Below are 22,505 nucleotides of genomic sequence, written 5' to 3' on the forward strand. Positions count from 1 at the left end.
TTCTTACCTCGTCATTGGTCAAATTCAAGCCTGGCCAGCTCGACCTTTGGCCTATCCGTCAGCGCCGATCGAACGCTCCGCGCGTTTAGCCTTATGGAAAGCTCAGCCTTTGCTTTTAAAAACACTGATTTAAAATTTCATGATTTAGGCTAATCAAATTAGATCGAAAAATGATAATAAATAATAATTAATTCCCAGCAAGCTGGAAATTGTTTTAATACTTTCATTTGGTCTTAAATGCGTGTAATCCGAGTTTGCTCCATCCCAAGAGGTGTGCATACCTTTTGGGATCCTTAGGAGATATTTTTTTCCTTTGGATTGCCAAACCATAGCACTTGGTGGATCAGACACTAGTAAGGCGTTTTCGGATCTTTTTTTTACAATTTACTACGAATATACATATTAAGGTATCTTCAATCAATCAATAAATTTTATTGCAAGAACATAGTTAAATTACATTTTGGATCCTCAGATATCAATTTTAGTCATAATTAGAACAATTTTTCCAACGGACGTATCGTTTTCGATTTACAAGAAAAAAAACTGAAAAAGAGGAAACATTTACCAGCACACCTCCTGGGATGGAGCAAACTCGGATTATACGCATTTTTAGGACCAAATTCGAAAAAAATCTAATTTTATTGGCCTAGGTAATTGTGACACATTATTATTTAAGAAAACGGGACTTAATCGCGTTTGATTAAGTTCCAAAATTACCTCCAACGTCAAGATAATGATGTCGACTTTACCCAGTCTTCTCCGAGAACATGGGGACAACGCCGTCCTTGAAACGTCAGGTCAGGTCAATAATTTGCTATTTAAGACATGGCTAAGCCCGTACTGAAGGCCTTTGCCCTCACATGAATGAGCTTCGCAGGAAAGCTCTAGCTATAGAGGTTGCAAAACCCTGTACGGAGTACGGCCTGTCTTACGTCTTCGCTTACATTTCGATATTGGTTGGCTTGGCTTCCGGCCTTATGCGAAACACGGTCTTCGAATTTGCTTACACTTGACCTTAGCTACTGTTACATTACTGCTGCAGTACCTACTGTCAATTTCCGTGATAAAATGATGTGACGGATTGAAAGTCTATTCTCAGCAGTAATGCGGCAATAAACGTCATTCAATTTACTAAGAAAATTCAATGTAATCTTGATGAGGGGGCACCATGGTTTAGAAATGCTTAGGGCATCAAAATATCTTAATCCGGCACTGAGTCTAGTAAAAGAAAAAGAAAGAAAGAGAAAAGCCGCATTTTCTTTCACTAAGTGATTTGTAAAAGTATTTTGTTTTGGTCAATTGTTTACTCTTTCTACTTACTACTGGAGACTGTGTTTCCATTTACCGAACAAACTAATAAATGTTCGCTCAAAACTGAAGGCCCACCGCCAACACCAAATTTTTCAAATTACGGGCGTCTTTCTCTGTCACTCTAATTGGAGTAAAAAAGAAACATTCCGCAATGTGCGAAATACTGTGTTCGCGGTAGGTCTTCTGTTCAGAACAGTAAGTCAAAACGCGGCTTTAGATTCGATGTGAATTTAAATTGATTGTTATAGCGATCAGGTAAATCGATTCATACGATCATAATCGGTATAATTTTCTAATTAATGCTGGCAACACTGTTCCAAACGCCGATTTGACACACGACCACCAATATAAAAAAAAAACAAGACAACAACTAGGCTTGGTGAATAGGTGTGGCTATTCAAGTTTTCAGTTTGCATTTATTTATTTTAATAACTGATAATATTTCAAACTAATCAATGTTAGAAGTCTTGGAGTCTGATAAGCTTGCATTTGGTATATTCTAGTCACTAGAATCTTTAACAAACGTTAAGTTATTTGAAATTTAGGGCGTCAGCCGTTTGCAAAGTATATCAAGTTAAATATTCATCATGTATGGACGAAAAACTCCATCTACATACCGGTCTACGCCTTCAGTGTATTCCCACTACACCACTAAGTAAGTTTACTGTGATACTTCATTCAATATTTCGTAATACATGATAGGAACAAGTACACGCAGTAATGTTTACATATTTGTAGTAGGTATAGTAACAGTGCTGAATTGAAAGCGGGTACAGTTCGAACAGTTTTCTTTGCTTCTGTGTGTACATTTATATCAGGAAAGTTTGCAAATAACTTACTTCCTTAATCATTGTCTTTCTAATTAGTTCTATTCCTAAATCTTATTAGATTAGCCATTGTTTTACTTGTATATTTAACACACCACACAGAACCACAGGAAAAGATGTGCCGCACCTCCGATTTCCGATGGTGCACGGACCTCTTCTTTAATAAACTATCGCTGCAACAATAATTGACATTTGTGATTTGAATCTTTTTAGATGTGTTTGATGAAGAACTAAATATGTGATTTTGTTTTAAGGTTTAGAGTAGAGATTCCCAATCTTTTACAGTCCGTGGTGCACTTTCTAGTTTAAAATTTAATCTCGGCACCCTAACCTAGTTAGGCTATTCGGTGTGGTGAGGAGGATTGCCTTACGGCGCCCCTCTTTACTGTCTACTGGGCTACCAGGGCACCACGGCGCACAGTTTGGGAATCACTGGTGTAGAGTATAGGAATAGGGGGCTATTTTTGGGACTTAATTTTTTTTCCTATACTCCAATCTTTTATTATCTGAATCTGAATGGAAGATTTTGTTTAGGTCTCTAGGAGGCTATAGGTGTATAATATGTCAATATGAATAACTTTTTTTTAAGGTCTTCAACAAATCTCCGTTCTACAAAGTCCGTCCGATCCCTGCGAGTGCCGTGGTATCAGAAGCCAATACTCCATGATGCCTTCGTTCTGGACCTACAGAGAGGTTCTCTGCTAGCTGCATCTCTGTCTGTGGTAAGTCTAACTTTAAAATAATTAACTGTCAAAATTTATAAGCACTGTTTGTACCTCCTGTCCTTTATTATAAATAAAAATGAGTTAATTTGTTTCAGTTCATTGCCTTGTTCACATTCGCGCAAAGTATCTTCAATCTGTATTGCCTGGGCATGGCTGCACCAGGCTCCGTACATTATGGATATTATGCCTTCAGCTTCCAGTTTGTGTATGTTGGTAGTGCTCCTGGTAAGTATTGCTCAAGTCTTGTTCACATTTGCACAAAGTATTTTCGATCTGTATTGCCTGGGCAAAGCTGTTCCGGGCTCTGTACAATATGGATATTATTATGTCTTCAGCTTCCAGATTATCTATATTGGTAGTCCCCTGGTAAGTAATGTTACTCTAGTCTTATTTAGCCTCCTGGATCCCAAAGGTCTATTAAGGATAAATAAAAAATATAGTTAGAACTTTCATTAACCTATAGATTTAAAATAATACAATTTCATCTTACTGCCATTTCAAAGTCCTAAATCTGCAAAGATGTTTATTGTTGCCATATAATATGGATAGTACACTGACACGCGCAGTTACAGCCCAATATACAGTCGCCATCAGATATATCGGAGCAGCCAAGGTCCTCACAAATATCTGAACTCGCCTCTATTGTCAAGGCGTTAGAGGCGTGGCGTGCAAAGAGATAACTACTACTACTGCTACTTCACTGGCTCAGTGACCCAAACAGGATCTTGGCCTCTGACACGAGAGCGCCACTCTGCCCTATCCCGCCCAGTAGAACGTTTTCCACCCGGGTGCCCCACATGCGCTCCTCTCACAGCACGATCCTCTCCAAGTGACCGAGCCAGCGGAGTCGTGTGGCTTTGATCTCGCTAATTATATTAGGCGATAAATAAGACAAAATGTCATATAAAAACAAAACAAGAAAACCATGACACGTCTGTGGCGGTTCATGTGTCAACCCGTATACCGTATATTTGCTGTTTAGTTTTCTTGATTAATATTACTAATAATTAAGTAATTTGATTTCAGTTCGCAACGTGTTGATAATATTCTCACTGTTCTCGTGGGTTGGATCAGTGGCCGTGCTGGTCACTGGGATCATACTCATCATAGCTCTGAGAAAGGTATGTAAAAATTGCTTTTCTACTAGTAATTAAAATGATAGATCATTGCTATAAATAAATCAGACACTTTAGTACAAGTACAACATCATTACTTCATTAATCATTATGCACCACTATCACATAATCATTAATTCATTATACAATTCATGCTGCCATCCTGTAGCTTATCAAAAAGGGTAAAAACCAGGTAAATAATGATAATATTTCACTGTTGTCTCATCTAATTGCACATACAATTGACTATAGAGTTAAGAAATTTAGAAGCACAGTAAATATCATACTTGTGTTACATACTCAAGATTAGTAATTTCAATTATTCTTTGACGCATTTATCGATAATTTTTTTTTTCCTTTTTTTAATGTGGAACGTACTATATTACAATCTATAAATTGTATATACAGATGTCAATCGCAAAGAAAAAATCAACGATGATCAACTGGCCATCTTTGGATTGCCGGTTCAATGTGGGTTCGAGTCCCATGTTGGCCAGAGTTGATCATGTCATGACACATGACATGACATGTGTATTTACAATTTATACATGTAGCGATGTTTTGTATTGTATTCCTTACTAATCTCTTCGGATGAAACACTTCATATAATTCTGATAGAACTTCACTTACAGGTAAGTTCGTTCAATCATCAATCATTCACTCTCTGCACCTTAATACATTCAGTGCCAATGACCCGATAGTCAGGTTCTCTGTTCGTAGTCGCTTTTCTCTACAAAGCGGGAAACCGCTGGGATCGGCTACGAGCGTAGCGCTACGAAAACGTTGGTAGCGAATGTGTTAATATGTTATTGACACCTAAATTCCAAAGAAGCGAAACCTATAATATATTATGCTGAAGCGATCGACATCAAAATCAAAGTAATTTGCTAAGATTTACTTAGTGGAAACAGTTTTCTCCCGAAATGGAATTTCATAGAAATATTAAGTACCGTTATTTCGTTAGAGTCAAAAAACTATTCTTCCTTCTTAATAATTTGGAAAGCAAGTGGCTCAATATGACTTTGTCCACAATCTTTTTTCATCACCCCGTTAACTTGTCATTATTGTCATATGGTCCACTCTTTTGATTCGTAATCATATCTATATTGTCATTTTCTTATCTTGCCAAATATCGTAAGGTCATCAGTAAGGCTCGGAAAAATAACCCTATTCCGTAAATAATAATATAATAATAAATAATAAATTATTTATTCACGACCAACTTGGATCATTATGTGTTAGTGACAATTTTTATCTTAATGCTAATGTTAATATATACATATGTATTTAATTATAGCAAACTATATACTATATTTGAGTTTCTTATAAATAAATAAATAAGCGGATTTAAGAAAATCCGCCTAGGTACTCACTTATTCCTGCGCACATGAGTCATGCAGCAGTTATTTAAATATAGGCCATCAACCCTGTTCGCAAGCATGGTCAGGATGCTGTTGGAGCTGGCCCGTACTCTGCGCACCAGGGATGTGGCTCGCTTGCGCATCGTGGTGTAAAAGCAGTCTACCCGCGCTTCCGCGAACATCCCTGACGCGCTACAGAATCTAGACAACCCCATCAGCACCCTGTACGCGTTATTATATTGAACGCGCAGAGCATTGTACTGTTTATACGTGTAGTCTGCCCACAGGGTACTGCCACATATTAGGGTAGTGTATACATATTTTTGGAACTTTGTCCGTATCGATATTTTCAGACGTGACCGTACTAAGAAAGAGTGAGAGATTGACACACCTGCCGCGATAGCATAGGACGCTGGTTCGAATCCAGCCTGGGGCCTTGGTAACTTTTTCTTAGTACATGACATTTATTTTCAGTTTATAATGTATTTAAGTAGTGTTTCTATTTTAAATAAAAACAAATTAAAAAAATAATAATTTGATTTTATTTGTTTTATTTAACTTATTAATAACAAAACTTGTTTTTTTTTCAGGAGCACGAAAAGCGTATAGCCCCCTGGCTGTACACATTCGGCGTGTTCATCCTGTTCCGTCTGGTGGCGTTCATATTCGCGGCCATCGTGAACGACATGATCTTCGCCTACAACGCCCTCATGTGCGTGTGCTGGGCGGTATTTGTAGTCGCTGGATGCTACGGGTGGCTCTTAGTCTATAGCTTGTACTTGGAGCTGTGTGATCTGACGAAGCTGGAGGATCTGGCGCATTTGAGGGTAAGTACAGCAATAGATTTAAAAAAAATATCGACCAGATTCCTAAAATAACCGTCAAATTCCATAAATAAACATCAAATTCCAAAATTTTCGAGATTCTGAAAATAACTACCAGATTCCAAAAATAACCACTAGATTCTGAAAATAACTAACAGTTAAAATAAAAAAAAATCCAAAATTTACCATTAAATTTCAAAACTTCACCACATTACGCCAAAAAAAAACAATGGATACCCAAAGTACCCATTGATTTCCAAAAAATGCGTGATTCTCAGCCTAATCCATCTCGTGCGAGAAAAAAGAGCCTCTGTCATGCCGGTGAGCATGAGAAAGATATGTATAGTCTAGCAAACAACTTGTCAGTCAGTAAGAACCAGGAAATATATACTCATCCCTTTCTTTTGGGTGCTAGTGCTAGCATAAAACAAAGACAGTATGATTCTCTTTGTATTTGTTTGAATGAGGCTTACGTAATTCAGCAGCGTTCTTTTCTTGGAGACCGCGTAGTGATTCAAATTCGAAAAATCATCTTCATCGACAGCTCCTTACATTCACTAGGGTGCACTGGGTCAAGGATCACTTTCCTTTTCCGCCAACAAAGTAATGCAGTTTGGCGAAATTTTTGTTGCTGTTCATGTATGTGTTTTTTTTAAACAATAAATTTCAAAAAAAAATGGTTTTCACTAAAAGCCCGACCAGAAATATATGAGCATTGTCAAGAGGATGACCACCGACGACCGGTTTGGCCTAGTGGGTAGTTACCCTGCCTACGAAGCTGATGGTCCCGGGTTCAAATCCTGGTAAGGGCATTTGTTCGTGTGATGAGCATGGATATTTGTTCCTGAGTCATGGGTGTTTTCTATGTATTTAAGTATTTATAAATATTTATATATTATATATATATATATATATATATATATATATATATATATATCGTTGTCTAATTACCCTCAACACAAGCCTTATTGAGCTTACTGTGGGACTTAGTCAATTTGTGTAATAATGTCCTATAATATTTATTATTATTCATTAAGAGGGCGCTGTTATTCTCATGTATGGTGACAGTTCAGTTTAGTATGATTTTTTTTAGTTCTAATGAAATTCCTCGATATTGCGCGTGATCCTATATTACTGGTCAGGCTTTAACACCGCAGCGACGAACTCGAAATTTTGATTTATTTTAAGCGGAACGCGACGTGGAGCATGTTTCGCTTCCAATGGCAGGCGAAGTTGTCAGTATTAAAATATGACGAGGAAATGAAATCTGAGATAAGAGGGGTAGCTCTTTTACAAAACTCGACCATGAGTTAAATTCAAAATTCAAAAAATTATTCTGCAAGTAGGCCTCAAGGGCTCTTTTACAAGTCAATACAACATTTATAGTAACATCATACATATAGTGACATGAAAAATACATAACAACATTTGTAAATACAACAGCCAATACCTGGGTAAACATTACATTATAATAATCTTAAAATAAATAATTAATACAATACAATAGAGATGTATAGTCTCTATGGTTAAAAACACATTAAATCTGGAGATGTAAAAGGTCCCCAATGTCAGAGTACTAATACTAATAAAATTTGGAGGTATAAAGTCTCTCCAAGTGTCAAAATAAAATTTATACTAAATAAATAAACCGCGTCTGGACTGTTAAACTAGCAGTCACATAAACTAATGCTACATTCTGTACATAACTAGTATGTACCAAGTCAAGTATATTATACAATATGACAGAGACGTATAGTCTCTACGGTTAATACATTAAGTTTGGAGATGTATAAGGTCCCCACGGTCTGAGAAAAATAATAATACACAATAATAAGATTTGGAGGTGTAAAGGTTCTCCAAATGTCAAAGAATAAAAAAAATAAAAAATTGTATGAAATACATATTTCACGTCAAGAGACTGTTAAGCTAACAATCTTAAAACTAGTTCTACAGAATACATAACTACTATGTATTTGTTAACCATATCGATGGGTGGTTTCGCGTCAAAAGGAACTTTTGCCAGCCTTACGCAATCGAATTAAATGTTTGGCAAAACAATGTTACCGGAGATAATAAACATTGGGCCAAACTATAGATAACCACGTTTTTAGGGTTCCGTAGTCAACGAGGAACCCTTATAGTTTCGCCATGTCCGTCTGTCTGTCTGTCTGTCTGTCCGAGGCTTTGCTCCGTGGTCGTTAGTGCTAGAAAGTTGAAATTTGGCATGGATATATAATTCAATAAAGCCGACAAAGTCGTACAATAAAATCTAAAATTTTTTTTTTTTAGGGTACCTCCCCTACACGTAAAGTGGGGATGATTTTTTTTTTTTGCTTCAACCCTACAGTGTCGGATATCGTTTGAAAGGTCTTACAAAACTAATAGGGGTCTTCAACAAACATTTCTTGATAAAGTGAATGTATTTGGAGATAATTGCTCCGTAAGAAAAAATAAATGTGTCCCCCCCCCCTCTAACTTTTGAACCATAGGTCCAAAAAATATGAAAAAAATCTTGGAAGTAGAGCTTAAGAAAGATATTAAACGAAAACTATAGCGGATATGATCAGGTTAGCTGTTTTTGAGTTATCGCAAAAAGTTTCCCCTTCATAGTAAAAAGACGTACACCCACAGTTCATCTCTTGGTTAACAATCTACCATACTCTAAGCTCCAGTTTAGCTTATTGTGACGGCAAAAATAACTACGGAACCCTACTCAGAGCATGGCCCGACATGCTCTTGGCCGGTTTATTTGAGGTTAATTCTGTATGTTTTTGCAGATGGGCACGATGGCGTCCCTGAACGCGTCGCTGGCGGGCTCGCGCCCCACCACCCCGCACAGCGCGCTGTCCACCGTGCCCGCCTCGCAGATCTGATGCCCGCCCGCGGCACGCTCACATACTGACCAGAACACTAACCTTACAGAAAATACTGCCCTTGAAAACACTGACCAGAAAAGTGGTCTCACTCATGACCAGAAAAGTGGTCTCACTCATGACCAGAAAAGTAGTCTCACTCATGACCAGAAAAGTGTTCTCACTCATGAGCAGAAAAGTGGTCTAACAAATAGTGATACGCAGAAAACTGGGCTCAGTCTGACATTTACGGATGATACGTTGAAAGATATTACTGAGGAGAGTAGCGATGAAGGTACGCCGCTGCCGGTTGAGAGGTATGAAACTATAGTGTAGAGCGCTCTTAGGGACCACACAAATTAATCAGATGTAAAAACTCGAAATTTTGTGACGAAATTATTGGATGACGCCTTTGCGTGAACAGTCAGCGTATGAAATATCTACACGGAGAAAGTGCCAAAAATATGCATACACGACCTTATTGCCTATACATCAAAGTAGTGTCTACATATTATTGGCACGTCAGTTTAGCGTATGATAAAAACTAACGGATTTAACATTCATGCAAAGAAACGAAATGAATGATTTTAAAGAAGAGCTGTTTTTTGCTTTATAAGGTTATAAGCGAGATAACTATTATAAAAGAGAATTTAAAATAGAGGTGGATTGTCAAAAAAAACTTTATAGCCACAGTAAATTTACTGCCATCTTTGACACATTATTAAAACTTTTAGAACGCCATTTGACTTTGATCCTTATTTTTTCACTGATATATGTTAAATTTGCTAAATATAAAAGTGGCGCCATCTTACCGGGCATCGGCTAAAGGTTGTGGCGCCATCGCTCCAAACGATGCCGTACCTTTGGTCTTTGATCTGTTACATGGCGCCACTTTTGGATATTTAACAAATTTAACACATATCAGTGAAATAATAAGGACCAAAGTCAAATGGCGTTCTAAAAGTTTTAATCATGTGTCGAAAGCTGGCAGTAAATTTACTGTGGCTACAAAATTTTCTTTGACAATCCACCTCTATTTCAAATTCTCTTTGCTATTATCTATTGCTTGTTACATAGGCAGCACATTTACTTTTCGTATGCCTTATTGCGACATATTAAGGTCTACTTTTGGTCGGTTAATTATTAATAGGTTTAATAACGACTTAAACAAGTCTGATTAAGATATTTTTATTATAAAAAGCCCTTATTTGTTATAAGATTTCCGTCCAATGGCTCTTCGCCATTTCAAAGTACCTAGTATTAAGTATAAATGTACCACTAGATGTAAGAAAATAAATTTTATGTTATGTGTATGTATAGATTTGTATGTAGTATGTGCAGAATTGTAAGGGATATTTTTGTGAATCTCATATAGAAATGTAATTTTTCTAAGATTTTTTTTTATATACAATACAACGTTTTAAAGTTTTTAAATGCTAGAAATAAGGCACGTTGGGTTACCACATCCACATCTAACTACAGGCAAAGAGAATTAAGACCAAGAGTGCTCACTCCATACAACGGTTTTGTTACCAAAAATACTACTATTTTCGTAGTCTACATCTAGCGTCAAGTAGCGGAACTCTCAGTACTGCTACTCGACAATAGATGTTGCGGCAAACAAAAAGTCTAATGCTCAACGATTTTCAGCAAATATTATAACCAGAGTAAGCGTAGGAGTTGAAAATAGAGTTCCGGTTACTCTGGTTATAATATTAGCGGAAAATCGTTGAGCATTAGATTCTTAATTCTCTTTGCTACGGGGAATCGGCAAAATAACGATAGAAGCTTTATGTCTACACATGAATAGCTAAAAAGGCGTTGTTCTGCTCCGATCGGCTTAACCAACGCCTGACTTTTTTTTTAGGGGCTATTGCCGATTCCGCGCCGAAATATATGGGAAAACCCTTCTCGAATATCACTTTGTATCATAGATAAATAATTAAGCACAGAGTCCTCACTCTATGCACCAGTTTTGGTACCGAAACCTTTATTATTTTCGTAGTCGACATCTAGCATCGAGTAGCCGATTTATCAGTACTGCTACTTGACAGTAGATGTCGCGACGAACGAAAAGTCTAAAGCACAACAATTTTCGGCTAATGTTATAACCGGATTAACTGGAACTCTATTTTCAACTTCTGCTTGTAATATTAGTTGTAAATTGTTGATCAATGTAATTATCGCCAGTAGCAACACTCTTGACATCTATTGTCAAGTAGCAGTACTGATAATTCCGCTACGTGACGCTAGATGTCGACTACGAAAATAATAAGTGTTTTGGTACCAAAACTGATGTACGGAGTGAGCAATCTATGCTTTGTACTAAATAGAAGCACTAAGAATTTCGGGATTAAACACAAACACACATGAGATCTAGTACTCACGGTAAACAAGAGCGAGAGACAGCTATTTGCCAGACTGAGATGATGGTGTATTATCTGCTTCCGAATTTGTAAGCATAAGTAATATCAAGGCTCGGAACCGGTTTTGAAAATAGCGGTAAATACCGGTTTATTTCGGTTTTACTCCGAACTTTCATAAGAACGCAAACATTTTAAGAACTTTATTGTAACCCGACCGGCCTGGTGAAGAGCCGCGTAAACAAAGACACCGACAAAGGAAGAAACCGGTTTTTGTTGTTCTAAACCGGTTAATCTGACAAGAAATTTATGGCATGTTCTCCTAACAACGGCTTTAAAAATAACGGTTTTACGGTAAAAGGTTTTGCGCCAAGTACATGACAACGGTTTGGAAATTTAACCGGTTTCCGTGCCTTGAGTAATACGTATTAAATTTTGAAATAAGGCTTAACGCAAAATGTAATTTACTAAGTATTACACTTTCTAGTGCCTTGAACTGCCTTATAATTATGACGCACATTTTGAATAAATGTTTGAGATATATTTTGTATTTTTTTTTCTGTAGACCCTTTTTAACATTTTCGACGCCAACCACGGATATATCCGAACCGGAGCTTGAATGCCAACGACGGATTAATTCGTCACACACCACATTGTGAGACCTATGTGCATATTCATAAAGTTCAATTTCAGTTTTGACACTTCGGTGACGTGGCGTCCGAGTGACAGCTTATATGTGTGATACGGCGTCGAAATTTGTATTTCAACAGAAAATTTAAATGGCGCTGTGTATTCAAATTGAAAGGTGACGTTTGATAGTTCAGGTGCAAAAAAAATAAGACGCCGCAGAGCGCCATCTAGTTTTAAATTTTCGCGACTAAATTTGACTTCTAGAATCAACTCTTGATCCGACACATTTTTAGCGATATTACGAATAACTTACGTGTTCATTTCTTCCTAGCGTTTGTCACGGCTTATTGCCACGGCTCATGGGAATATCATATCATACATAAGTTCCGAAAAACTCATTGGGTACGAGCCGGGGTTTGAACCCGCGACCTCCGGATTGAAAGTCGCACGTTCTTATCGTTAGGCTACCAACGCTTTGAACAACTTACTGTTCACAAAAACTCCATTACCGTCTTGTTACTTGGGTTACTGTCGTGGAAATAAAACAAAGAATACAATTTATGGAAATATATATTTCATTACACCAACAGTAACACAGATCATATTTTTTGCAGAGCATTTTTATATATAAATATTATAAACAGCGATTTCATCTAAAAATCTACACGATAATAATATCCAAAAACTTTTCTCTCGAGTATTAACTACATACATATTTTAGAATTGAAATACATAACCGGGGCTACTTTAGATAAGGGGTTATATACTGTTAATTAGCTCATAAACAATACTCATAATTCAAAATTGTTACCAAATAAAGTAAGAAAGCGCTGGTGGCCTAGCGGTAAGAGCGTGCGACTTGCAATCCGGAGGTCGCGGGTTCAAACCCTGGCTCGTACCAATGAGTTTTTCGGAACTTACGTACGAAATATCATTTGATATTTACCAGTCGCTTTTCGGTGAAGGAAAACATCGTGAGGAAACCGGACTAATCCCAACAAGGCCTAGTTTACCCCTCTGGGTTGGAAGGTCAGATGGCAGTCGCTTTCGTAAAAACTAGTGCCTACGCCAAATCTTGGGATTAGTTGTCAAGCGGACCCCAGGCTCCCATGAGCCGTGGCAAAATGCCGGGACAACGCGAGGAAGAAGAAGAAGACCAAATAAAGTAAGAAAAAATCGTATACAGTCGAGTTCATAATTATGTATACATGTACCTGCCTTTCCATTGCAATAAGGTGAAAATATGTATACATATTTATGAACTCGACTGTACATGAGTCTTACAGCTAAAAAAGATGGCGGTGTACGTCGTTATAAGTTGTCGTAAATAAATTCTCACAGATTAACTTTTACAGTCAGAGTTACATACAGCGCCAACGCCATCTGTCAAATTCGAAGTATAAATTGTCTTACCCCCTCAAGGAACGAAATCTCCATGTACCAAAAAGTGTCATCAAAAAACTTTAAATAGGTGGCGCTACAATACCTAGAGTACTTGAACAAAAAAATCAAATCATAGACAGCTCAATTCACTCCGTCAATAACGCATAGGTTCTTAGCTACTCTAGCGCTACTCTGGAGAGATTTGGAACTATTATTTATAACTGACAGCGGGACACTTTTGCAACAGTTCTACCATAAGAGATGCCACTCCTATACCCTCATTTCTTACAAATATCCAGGTGAAAATGGCAACTGGCTCGGCCGAATTTCACCTTCCCATACAAACAGAGTTTCGTTCTCATTTTAAAACTACGTGTTAAATTCTACTGTAACTTCGCACGTACAATGCCATGAGGTTATATATCCTTTATTAACGCCTTGTGTACTGAAATGTTAATTTAGGTACGACTATTTAATTCTTAGTAGAAATAAGTCTAGACAATGTTGTTTATATTTAATTAAGAACATTACATGATATATACTAGTCCTACCGTTCAGAAACTACCTAGATGTATGATGCCATGTGTTTTCACACTCTAATGTAACAACTATTATGTACCATGGTTTCGCAATAAAGATTTCTATTCTATTATATATCTATAGCTCCTGCTTATAAAACAAACGAAATAGAGCAAAAACAAGCTTTGTATGATACTTAATTCGCTGTATTTTTCTATGGTATCTGAAGCTACAGAAAACTAATTGGGTACTTGACACATGTAATAATAACATGTATGAATATTATAACAAAATATAGTTAAATGGATAGAAAATGAGCCATCCATTATAAAAAAGTGGAATTTAAAAAATTAGAAAAGAAAATGGTACCATTCGATTCCTTACATTTTATTGAAAAATAAATTGTATGACAACTATACACATAAACGCAATATTTCAGGGTCAAAATGGCAATTTCCTTGATCTTCCATACATTTAGGACAGACTTATATGATGTGACGTCACGTCACCTTATCATTTTGTTAGAGGCGTTTCAATCGTCGAGTGCGAGCGTCAGACTTTAACTCTCATTTCTGATCTTTGTGTTGCTTAAATACCATGAGTTCTATATAGACATTTGATCCTCAGGAAAATCAAGATCGTTTGACATTATTTACAAAAAACAGTCAAGTAGCCAATTACAGGCATAGATATACCTTATTCGATTGTAAGTACAACATTTCTGAATAATCTAGCTAGTCGTTATAAAATGAGACCGTAACTACGTGTGCATGGAGAACCGAGCTTGCTGCGGACTCTGATTCAAACTATCTTATGAAGACCAGAAATATATGATCATTGTCAAGAGGGCGCTGTTATTCTCATGTATAGAGTGACAGTTCTGTTTATAGTAATATGGCGCGTGATCATATATTACTGGTCAGGCTTAACAATCAATTAAATCTTGGTGAAGAAAGATTGCGTACATCTGCTAAGACGGAGTGTCTTAGTCGGTGATACTAGTTAATCTAGTTATGAACTTGATAATTATAAGGTTAATAATATTGAATGTCCTGAATAACCCCTTATACATAATAGCCCCGACTATTTAAAATATATACACTGGTCTTCAAGAAAGTATGAAAACTAAATATAACTACAAAATGATAATTATCTCTAAGATTTACAACATATGACAAGAATGATAAAATGCAACAATAGAGCCGTTGGGCATTGCACGATTTGTGCAGATATTTCTGTTTTTCTGGAGGTCCTGGGTTCGAATCCAGTAAGGATATTTATTTGTGTGTTTACCATACATATTAATTTCCTCAGTTTTGGTTATTTTATATGTAACTGTGTATTTTTTTGGGTTCCGTAACTTCCGTACTTCAAAAGGAAAAAACGGATCCTTTATTAGGATCACTTTGTTGTCCGTCCGTCCGTCTGTCTGTCGTCAAGACCCTTTATCGCGGGAACAAGTGGAGGTATCGAGTTGAAATTAAAACTATATACTCAGGTCTACGGTCCCCTGAAGTGTGCAAAGATCAAACGTAACGTAAAAAAAAGATACGGCCGCTTATGCCGCAAAAACCGTATATTTCGACAATCTCAAGGGAATCAAATTATAGGGTACTTTCCGTTGATCCAGGACTATGAAATTTAGCAAGTAATATCGTGTTATACTACAAGTACAGGGAATAATCTGATAACTATAAATTAATAAAAAATAAAAATAAAATTAAAAAATAAGTTAAATTTGTACGGAGCCCTCGGTCGGCGAGTCCGACTCGCACTAGTCTACTTTTTTTTTAATTTATGAAATCATATACATTCTTTGTCGCCCCTACATTATATACTTAGTTTAGGGCTAGGCCAGTGTATGTAACATTGTCCTAATTATGCCTGTTTCTTTTTACTTTTGTGGGGTATAATTTCGAATCGTGTGAATGCACAACTGCCATTAAGGCACAAAGAGGTACCTTATTAGATTACAGTATATTATCTACATTACAAAAATATATACATTTAAATTAAAATATTTTAAAGCGATCCTAAAACATAATAAAATATTGGATGGTAAAGTAAATAACTGGGTATCCATTAGACGATTAAAATTTGGACAGCAACAGCTTTTTCAATGAAAATTTCCATATATAACAGTTACCAGTTACATTGCTTGTAAGTGTACACACATAAAAAAGAAAATGAAATATGTCTGGCGAATAATAATATTACTGCACATTGGTTCCTCTCTCTGCGGCTCTGACCACCGGCAGCTTGGGCCCTGTCCTGCTGCTGGTGGCTTCCTAGGTTAGGTTTTTTTTTATATGTTTATATGTATTTTGTATAACTTTTTGTATTTTATTTTTATAACCATATCATAAAAACCTAGCCTAAGATGAAAGATAAAAAGAAGGTACAGGTAAGCCTCCGTCATTTCGTTAAAATTAAAATATAAATGTATTTATGAATAAACCCGCTTTCTAGCTCACTGTTGATATCAAATACACAAAAAAAAAATCGTAATAGTCTCATGAAATTGGGTCTATCAACTTTTTCTTGGATTTGTTGCCATGGTTCCCATGGTCACTTATCAAGGTCATTGGTCTCCTGAGTCACTCTTTAAAGAAATATGATTCGATTGAAATTGAATTTACAAAATATGGATTATGTGTGTAGGTAAGCTGTAATTTTATATCCTAGATACTAAATTTTCACATCTTCCGGAAAACAGACTATTATTTACTTTCTAGAATATCACATTCACTGCCGGGAACCCACCTGGTGGGCGCTCGTGAACTTTGTTCAGATGCCGGACAACCCGCGGGGCGGATTGTTTTGTACGCAGCTTTAGACCACCGGTTTCTGGGTTAGTGCGCCGTTTTTTGTTTGGCAGTGAATGTGATATATAAGTTTTTAGCAAAAATAAAATTTTTGGTACAAGCTTTTATTTCTGACTGTACTTTTCTTTCCACAGGCAACTAATACTTTCGAGACAATTCATAATTAGTTTGCGTTGTATTACCACAAAATTCCTATGGCCATCTACTGTCTCCATCATCAGATCAGCTCCATGTCATAATAATATTGCATTGTCATCCGATTTAAATTAGATCTCGGGAAGTGGGTCAAATTTAACTTCCAAAATTTGACCCACACTAACATACATACATACTAACAGCGCAAGTTAAATAAAAGCTTGTAAAAACAAGTATAGTTATATAGATTCCATTATGGGTTATACTCACTATGTTTTCGTTACTGTTGTCTCCTGGCTAACGGGAAATAATTTTAACAAAAAATAGTTGATACACCCCATTTTGTTTTTATAAAACGACTGATTAAATGCGATTTTAAAAAGCAATACTTACTTAAAAATGTGTAGTTTAACTTCAAATTCGGATAAATCCATTCGGCCATCTTAGGAAACGTCTACCATATTACCTATTCTTAATACCAAAACCGCAAAATTGTACAGTTGGATTTATCCGAGTATAAAATTAAGCGATTCAAATATGTATAATAAAAATAAACTATCTTTACCACAACAGTACAGTCACGTCTGAAAATATCGGTACGAAAAATGTACCAAAAATATGTATACACTACCTTAATATATGGGCAATAAAGTCGTGTATACATATTTTTGGCACTTTTGTCGTATCGATATTTTCAGACATGACCGTACCAGCGTAATGTTTATATCTGAATAAGCTCAGTTTAATAAATTCAAGATTTTACGTAAACAAAATGTCCCAATGTGTGACACCCTTACTCTAATATTTTGACGCCCTGTTTCTCAACTTTATTGCTATGCATATGGAGGTGCCGAGTACTGGGACATTTACCTTCTTCTCTCTTAATTTATAACAAAACACCCTGTCATATATTTTGCCCTGTACTATAGTATTCATTCAACAATCATTTTATTTAGAATATTAAGACTTATTTAGTAAACAGTATTGAGTACAAAACCACAAAAAGTTTTAATACAAAAAAAAAAAAACAATTCTTTCAAATCCTAAAAAAAAAACACTGAATGAATTATTAATAAATTGTGACAAAATAACACCATCGTTATATAGGTATGTATGTAGAAAAAACATACAAAAATACTTTTGCTACACCTATCTAATATATAGATAATACTTCAATAAGAATGGTTCCATATACTTTACTTTATGGACTGTGTATTTATATTTGCTTTACTAACACTTATATATGAATATCACACGTCAAACGAGAAAAAAAATAGTTTATGTAAAGATCAAGAGAGTTTCAGAGCAACTTTTTTTTTCCTTTCAATCAGAAATACACACATTTACCACTATCGTTTTTGAGTAATATTATCATTCTTCAAGTACATTAAAAAAACACAATTTCCTTTTAATTTATTTCCCTCGGAAATATAGTTATCCATTGGATATTGAAAATGCAAAAAAAAAAAACATTGGTTATAGTAACTGGTATAAGTTTTTCGAACTATACATTTTAAAAACGTTAAGGTTTCAGCAAATAGAAAAACTACATATGTACTCTTTTTATAAATATAGAAATGACATTTCTTTAGTAACAATACAAATGTGTACTGTAAATGTAACTAAAAAAAAATACACTACTAGTACATATTGTATAGTTCGTGTCATCCACGATGACGCGCAGATTTGTCAAATCTAACCTTTAATTATATGACAATACGAGTCAAGGCACGCGTCTTCTTGAATGACACTCATTTACACAAGTAAAAACTAAAGAAAAGTAAGCCATCAGGCCTCCATTTTCAAACACATGTTAATTTATTTTAATATACAAAAAATATCCGTTTCCTCGTTGCCAAATCGGTATAACTATTATTTGGTTCATTTAAATTAGCTCTTTTTGTCAGTCTAAGAACTCAGTTTTAATTAAAGGAAAAGTTCATTGATAGTTGTTACATGTGTTAAGTCTAAGAAAAAATCGTTTCGCTACGTTTGACAGATAGGGAATAGGCGGGTCCACATAGAACAGTCGCCTCGTGAGGAAATTGCCGCGCGAAGCAGGTCGGTCTGTGTAGACGAACTTCGACCGCATTGCCTCGGGCAAAGAGAAGTAAGCACCTATAGAGGCGTATTATCGAAGTAAATTTTGTACTCAACAAAATTTACTGCCATCTTTCGACACAGGACTAAAATTCTTAGAATGACATATGGCTATTTGACCCATCTTCTTTCACTGATATGTGTTAAATATCAAACGGTCGCCATCTATTCGAGCATAAATTTCTCTTTATTTTTCGAGGGAGTTACATATATCTTTGCCTCAGGCGAGGCACGTCTCCACCGACCGAGTTGCTTCGCGCGGCAATTTCCTCGCGAGGCGGCTCGTTCTGTGTGGCTCGCCTAATTGTCAACTTTTGACAATCAGTAACTGCATAATGCACGGAGCTGTATAGCGTCATCTACATTAGCTGTGAATTTAGAAGCCCGATTTCGTCTTACGGGTGAATCAATTTGAAGTGTCACTCGTTGCCATAGTTACGGTTAGATGTGTAGGGGATATATAACTCTTACTTTTACCAAACATGATTTTTGTGGTATTATAAGCCATTTCCATTTAATAAGCGTGTTCGCAGGACGTTTCTTGTAACAAACTGTGCCTCTATTGTCCCTTGGACGACGGACCAGAATAACAACACAAAAAAGTTTATCCACATATAACACGTATCATTTTTGCAACCAACGAATCTTTGCCAAAAATCTTACCGGTAAATCAAGAACCAACCCAAGAGCTGAATTCTTATAAAAGAGCTTTGCTCAAGAGCCGAGTTCTATGTACAACAGCTTAGCTCTCCAACCCGCGCTCCTTGCGCTTAATCCTCGCGTAAGGCCTGATGTCAGGGTCCATAACGAAGTCGTATAGGACGGACACTCAGCTGTGGTGGGTCATCGTAGAATAATAGTAGTGTTGGGATCAATAGTGGCAACTATTGCCTCTTGGACAACGGAACAGAATGACACAAAAAAGTAAATCCACCTTTACACATCTCATACAATCAACGAATCTTTGCCCAAAATCTTACTGGTAAGTCAAGAGCCGAACTCTGTATAAAGAGCTGGGCTCTGTAGAAAAGAGTTTAGCTCTCCAAACCGCGCTCCTTGCGCTTGATCCTCGCGTAGGGTCCAATGTCAGGGTCCATGACGAAGTCGTATAGGACAGACACCCAGCTGTGGTGTTGTGGTAGGTCATCGTAGAACTCGCCGGCGATGCGTTTTACCTGAAATAATAGTTGGGGTTAAGTTTTGTGCATTTGTTTCCATATTTTTGTCTCTTGGGTCACACTTTGGAAACATGAGTATATAGGATTGAATAAGCCAAAAGAAGCATTTTTGTCATACAGTAAGATTAGAAGTATTTGTTGCAGTATTTTTATATAGCTCGTTTTTTAGCATTAGAAAGAAGGTAATCGTTCTTGACGTGTCTTTTTATATATAAAAAAAAAACACTTAATTCACAGCAAATATGTAACAATTATAAATCACATGTGATTATTTACATTGAAGATAATATTAATTAACCTGAAGTGGGGTGAGCACATAAATAATATAGTCAAAAAGGCAAATTCGTTCTTGTATGTTATAAAACGCTCCTTCCAATGCATATCTGTTGAAGTTTTTATCAAAATTTATAAAACATATGTCCGCCCTTTGCTCGAATATGCTTTCCAAGTATGGAATCCCTAATTTGTCAAAGACATTGACCTTTTAGAGAGTGCGCAGCGAAGAGCCACCAAGATTCCATTTAAGCTCAAACGCCTACCTTATGAAGAAAGGCTAAAGGTACTGAAGCTGCCCACACTCAAAGCCAGGAGAGCGAGAGGAGACCTTATCGAGTGTTTTAAGATTGTTACCCACTGTTACAACCTCCCCGACATTCACGATATAATCAACAAGAGAACTATCAGCCGCGAGACCCGGGGTCACAGCCTAAGAATAGTTCGCACTCCCACTACTACTAAAGCTGCATATCATTCTTTGTCCAACCGTGTCGTGGCGGCTTGGAACCGTTTACCGGATAGTGTTGTAACTGCTCCCTCGGTCAATGTTTTTAAAAACAGATTGGACAAGTGGCTTTTAAACAATAAGTTAGACTGATGTTACTTAGTGATGTGATACGACTTTACAATCTTTGAACTGTATAATACAGGACACTGTGTGACATAGGCTCATCAGCTAAATAGCTGCTCGCCTATAATTATATAATAATAATAATAATAATAACTTTGTTACGGGCTGACAAGGGCATAAATCAAGGCACAATAAATGTTAAAACTACGTTTATTATCCTCTACGTACAATGAAACTTAACTATCCTAAAACTAGTTGGACGCCAGGAGCGTTTAGTCTGATGGTCGACTGGGTGCCGCTGCCTACCCACTGCCTGTCCTTTTAGCTAGCCCAATCTTCAAATAACAATATTTGCTGTGCACCAAAAGGGCGTTTCGTTAAGCTAAAACAAATGTACTTTACGTTATTTCACGTTAATTTATGAAAATTACATTAATTTCTTATTGATCGTTTTTCTTATAACTTAGAACTCACCCCTTAGTGTAGTTGAAACGGCACACACAATATAAACAAAATATAATCACTCCAGCTAGTTGGATTTCCAGATTGCACATTTAAACAATTTCGGTATACTTAATGAATATTCCATATTACATTTCACAAGAACAGCGGAGGATGTTTACCCGAGTCGCCGTCACGAGCTCAAGTGTCCGTTCAATTTAATTTTTGTTGATTTCTCGTCATGACCGCAACCAAAATTCTAAATCTAAACACTAATGCACAAAATAAACAAATAAACATGGAAAAAGTTCGCCCGCTGCGGGGATTGAACCGGGTGCCCCAAGCTTGTTAGTCAAGCCCTCACACCACTGGACCAACTGAGCAGATGGCAAGCAGGCCCAAATAGGTGACCATTTGTAGCGAATAAAATCGATGCACCTTAATACAATTATAGAAGGCACATTATTGCTTACCCCTCACTTAACATTATTGCTTAACACTAGATACTAACATCACATGCCCCGTCCCTCATTAAAAATAAATAAATCACATTTATTTATTTTTTAACATTGTAGGGCTTTAAGTCCTTAATATGCCATACACCGATATTTTTGCCATGAGCATTATTTAGTCTAAAGACGATATCCGAAATTTTTTCTGCTACAATAGCCCTGTCAAATTTAGGAGCTAGTTTAGACATGAATTTATTACCAGAATTCGATAAATATTTGGTTTTCCTCCAGACTATATCACCCTGGTGAAACGTTCCCCATCTAGTTTTTTTATTATAGTGTTGACTGCTTCTAAAATGTGCTTCCTTAATTTTTTCTTGCACTTCCTTGAAAATCCCTAATCTTTCCTCAAGGCTCTCGAGATAGCACACCGTATTAATTGTATTACCATCTGACGGAATAGTTGTAGGTCTTGCCGAAGGCAGTAACGTTAAATTTGATACCGTAGTTTCTCTACCCAGAAACAAGTACGAAGGTGTATATTCCGTAACCTCATGTACGGCAGTCCTTATAGCGTGCCCTATCTCGTCTAAGTTAACGTCCCATTCGTTATGCTT

At 36.6% G+C, this 22,505-nt stretch overlaps 3 protein-coding genes across 6 annotated transcripts in view; 2 read left to right on the forward strand and 1 right to left on the reverse strand.

Annotated features, from left to right (window-relative positions):
- LOC133533090 (small ribosomal subunit protein eS1) overlaps positions 1-22,505 on the forward strand; it is a 196,414-nt gene that overhangs the window by 116,475 nt on the left and 57,434 nt on the right. The gene's annotated exons all lie outside the window — the stretch shown is intronic.
- LOC133532938 (uncharacterized) lies at positions 1,249-11,921 on the forward strand. Its single transcript, XM_061871813.1, has 6 exons — positions 1,249-1,966; positions 2,728-2,860; positions 2,959-3,088; positions 3,890-3,984; positions 5,930-6,166; positions 8,941-11,921. Exons 1-6 carry the CDS (start codon positions 1,899-1,901, stop codon positions 9,034-9,036), a joined length of 759 nt encoding a protein of 252 aa, XP_061727797.1. The 5' UTR covers positions 1,249-1,898; the 3' UTR covers positions 9,037-11,921.
- LOC133533089 (sphingolipid delta(4)-desaturase DES1) overlaps positions 17,431-22,505 on the reverse strand; it is a 53,743-nt gene continuing 48,668 nt past the window's right edge. For all 4 annotated transcript variants that reach the window (XM_061872036.1, XM_061872034.1, XM_061872035.1 and 1 more), the window contains one exon: positions 17,431-20,145. In XM_061872036.1, coding sequence (XP_061728020.1) covers positions 20,005-20,145 — 141 coding nt within the window. In that variant the 3' untranslated portion in view covers positions 17,431-20,004. The remainder of the gene's footprint in view (positions 20,146-22,505) is intronic.

Source organism: Cydia pomonella, chromosome 28 (genome assembly GCF_033807575.1).
Source record: "Cydia pomonella isolate Wapato2018A chromosome 28, ilCydPomo1, whole genome shotgun sequence".
NCBI classification, from domain to species: Eukaryota; Metazoa; Arthropoda; class Insecta; order Lepidoptera; family Tortricidae; genus Cydia; species Cydia pomonella.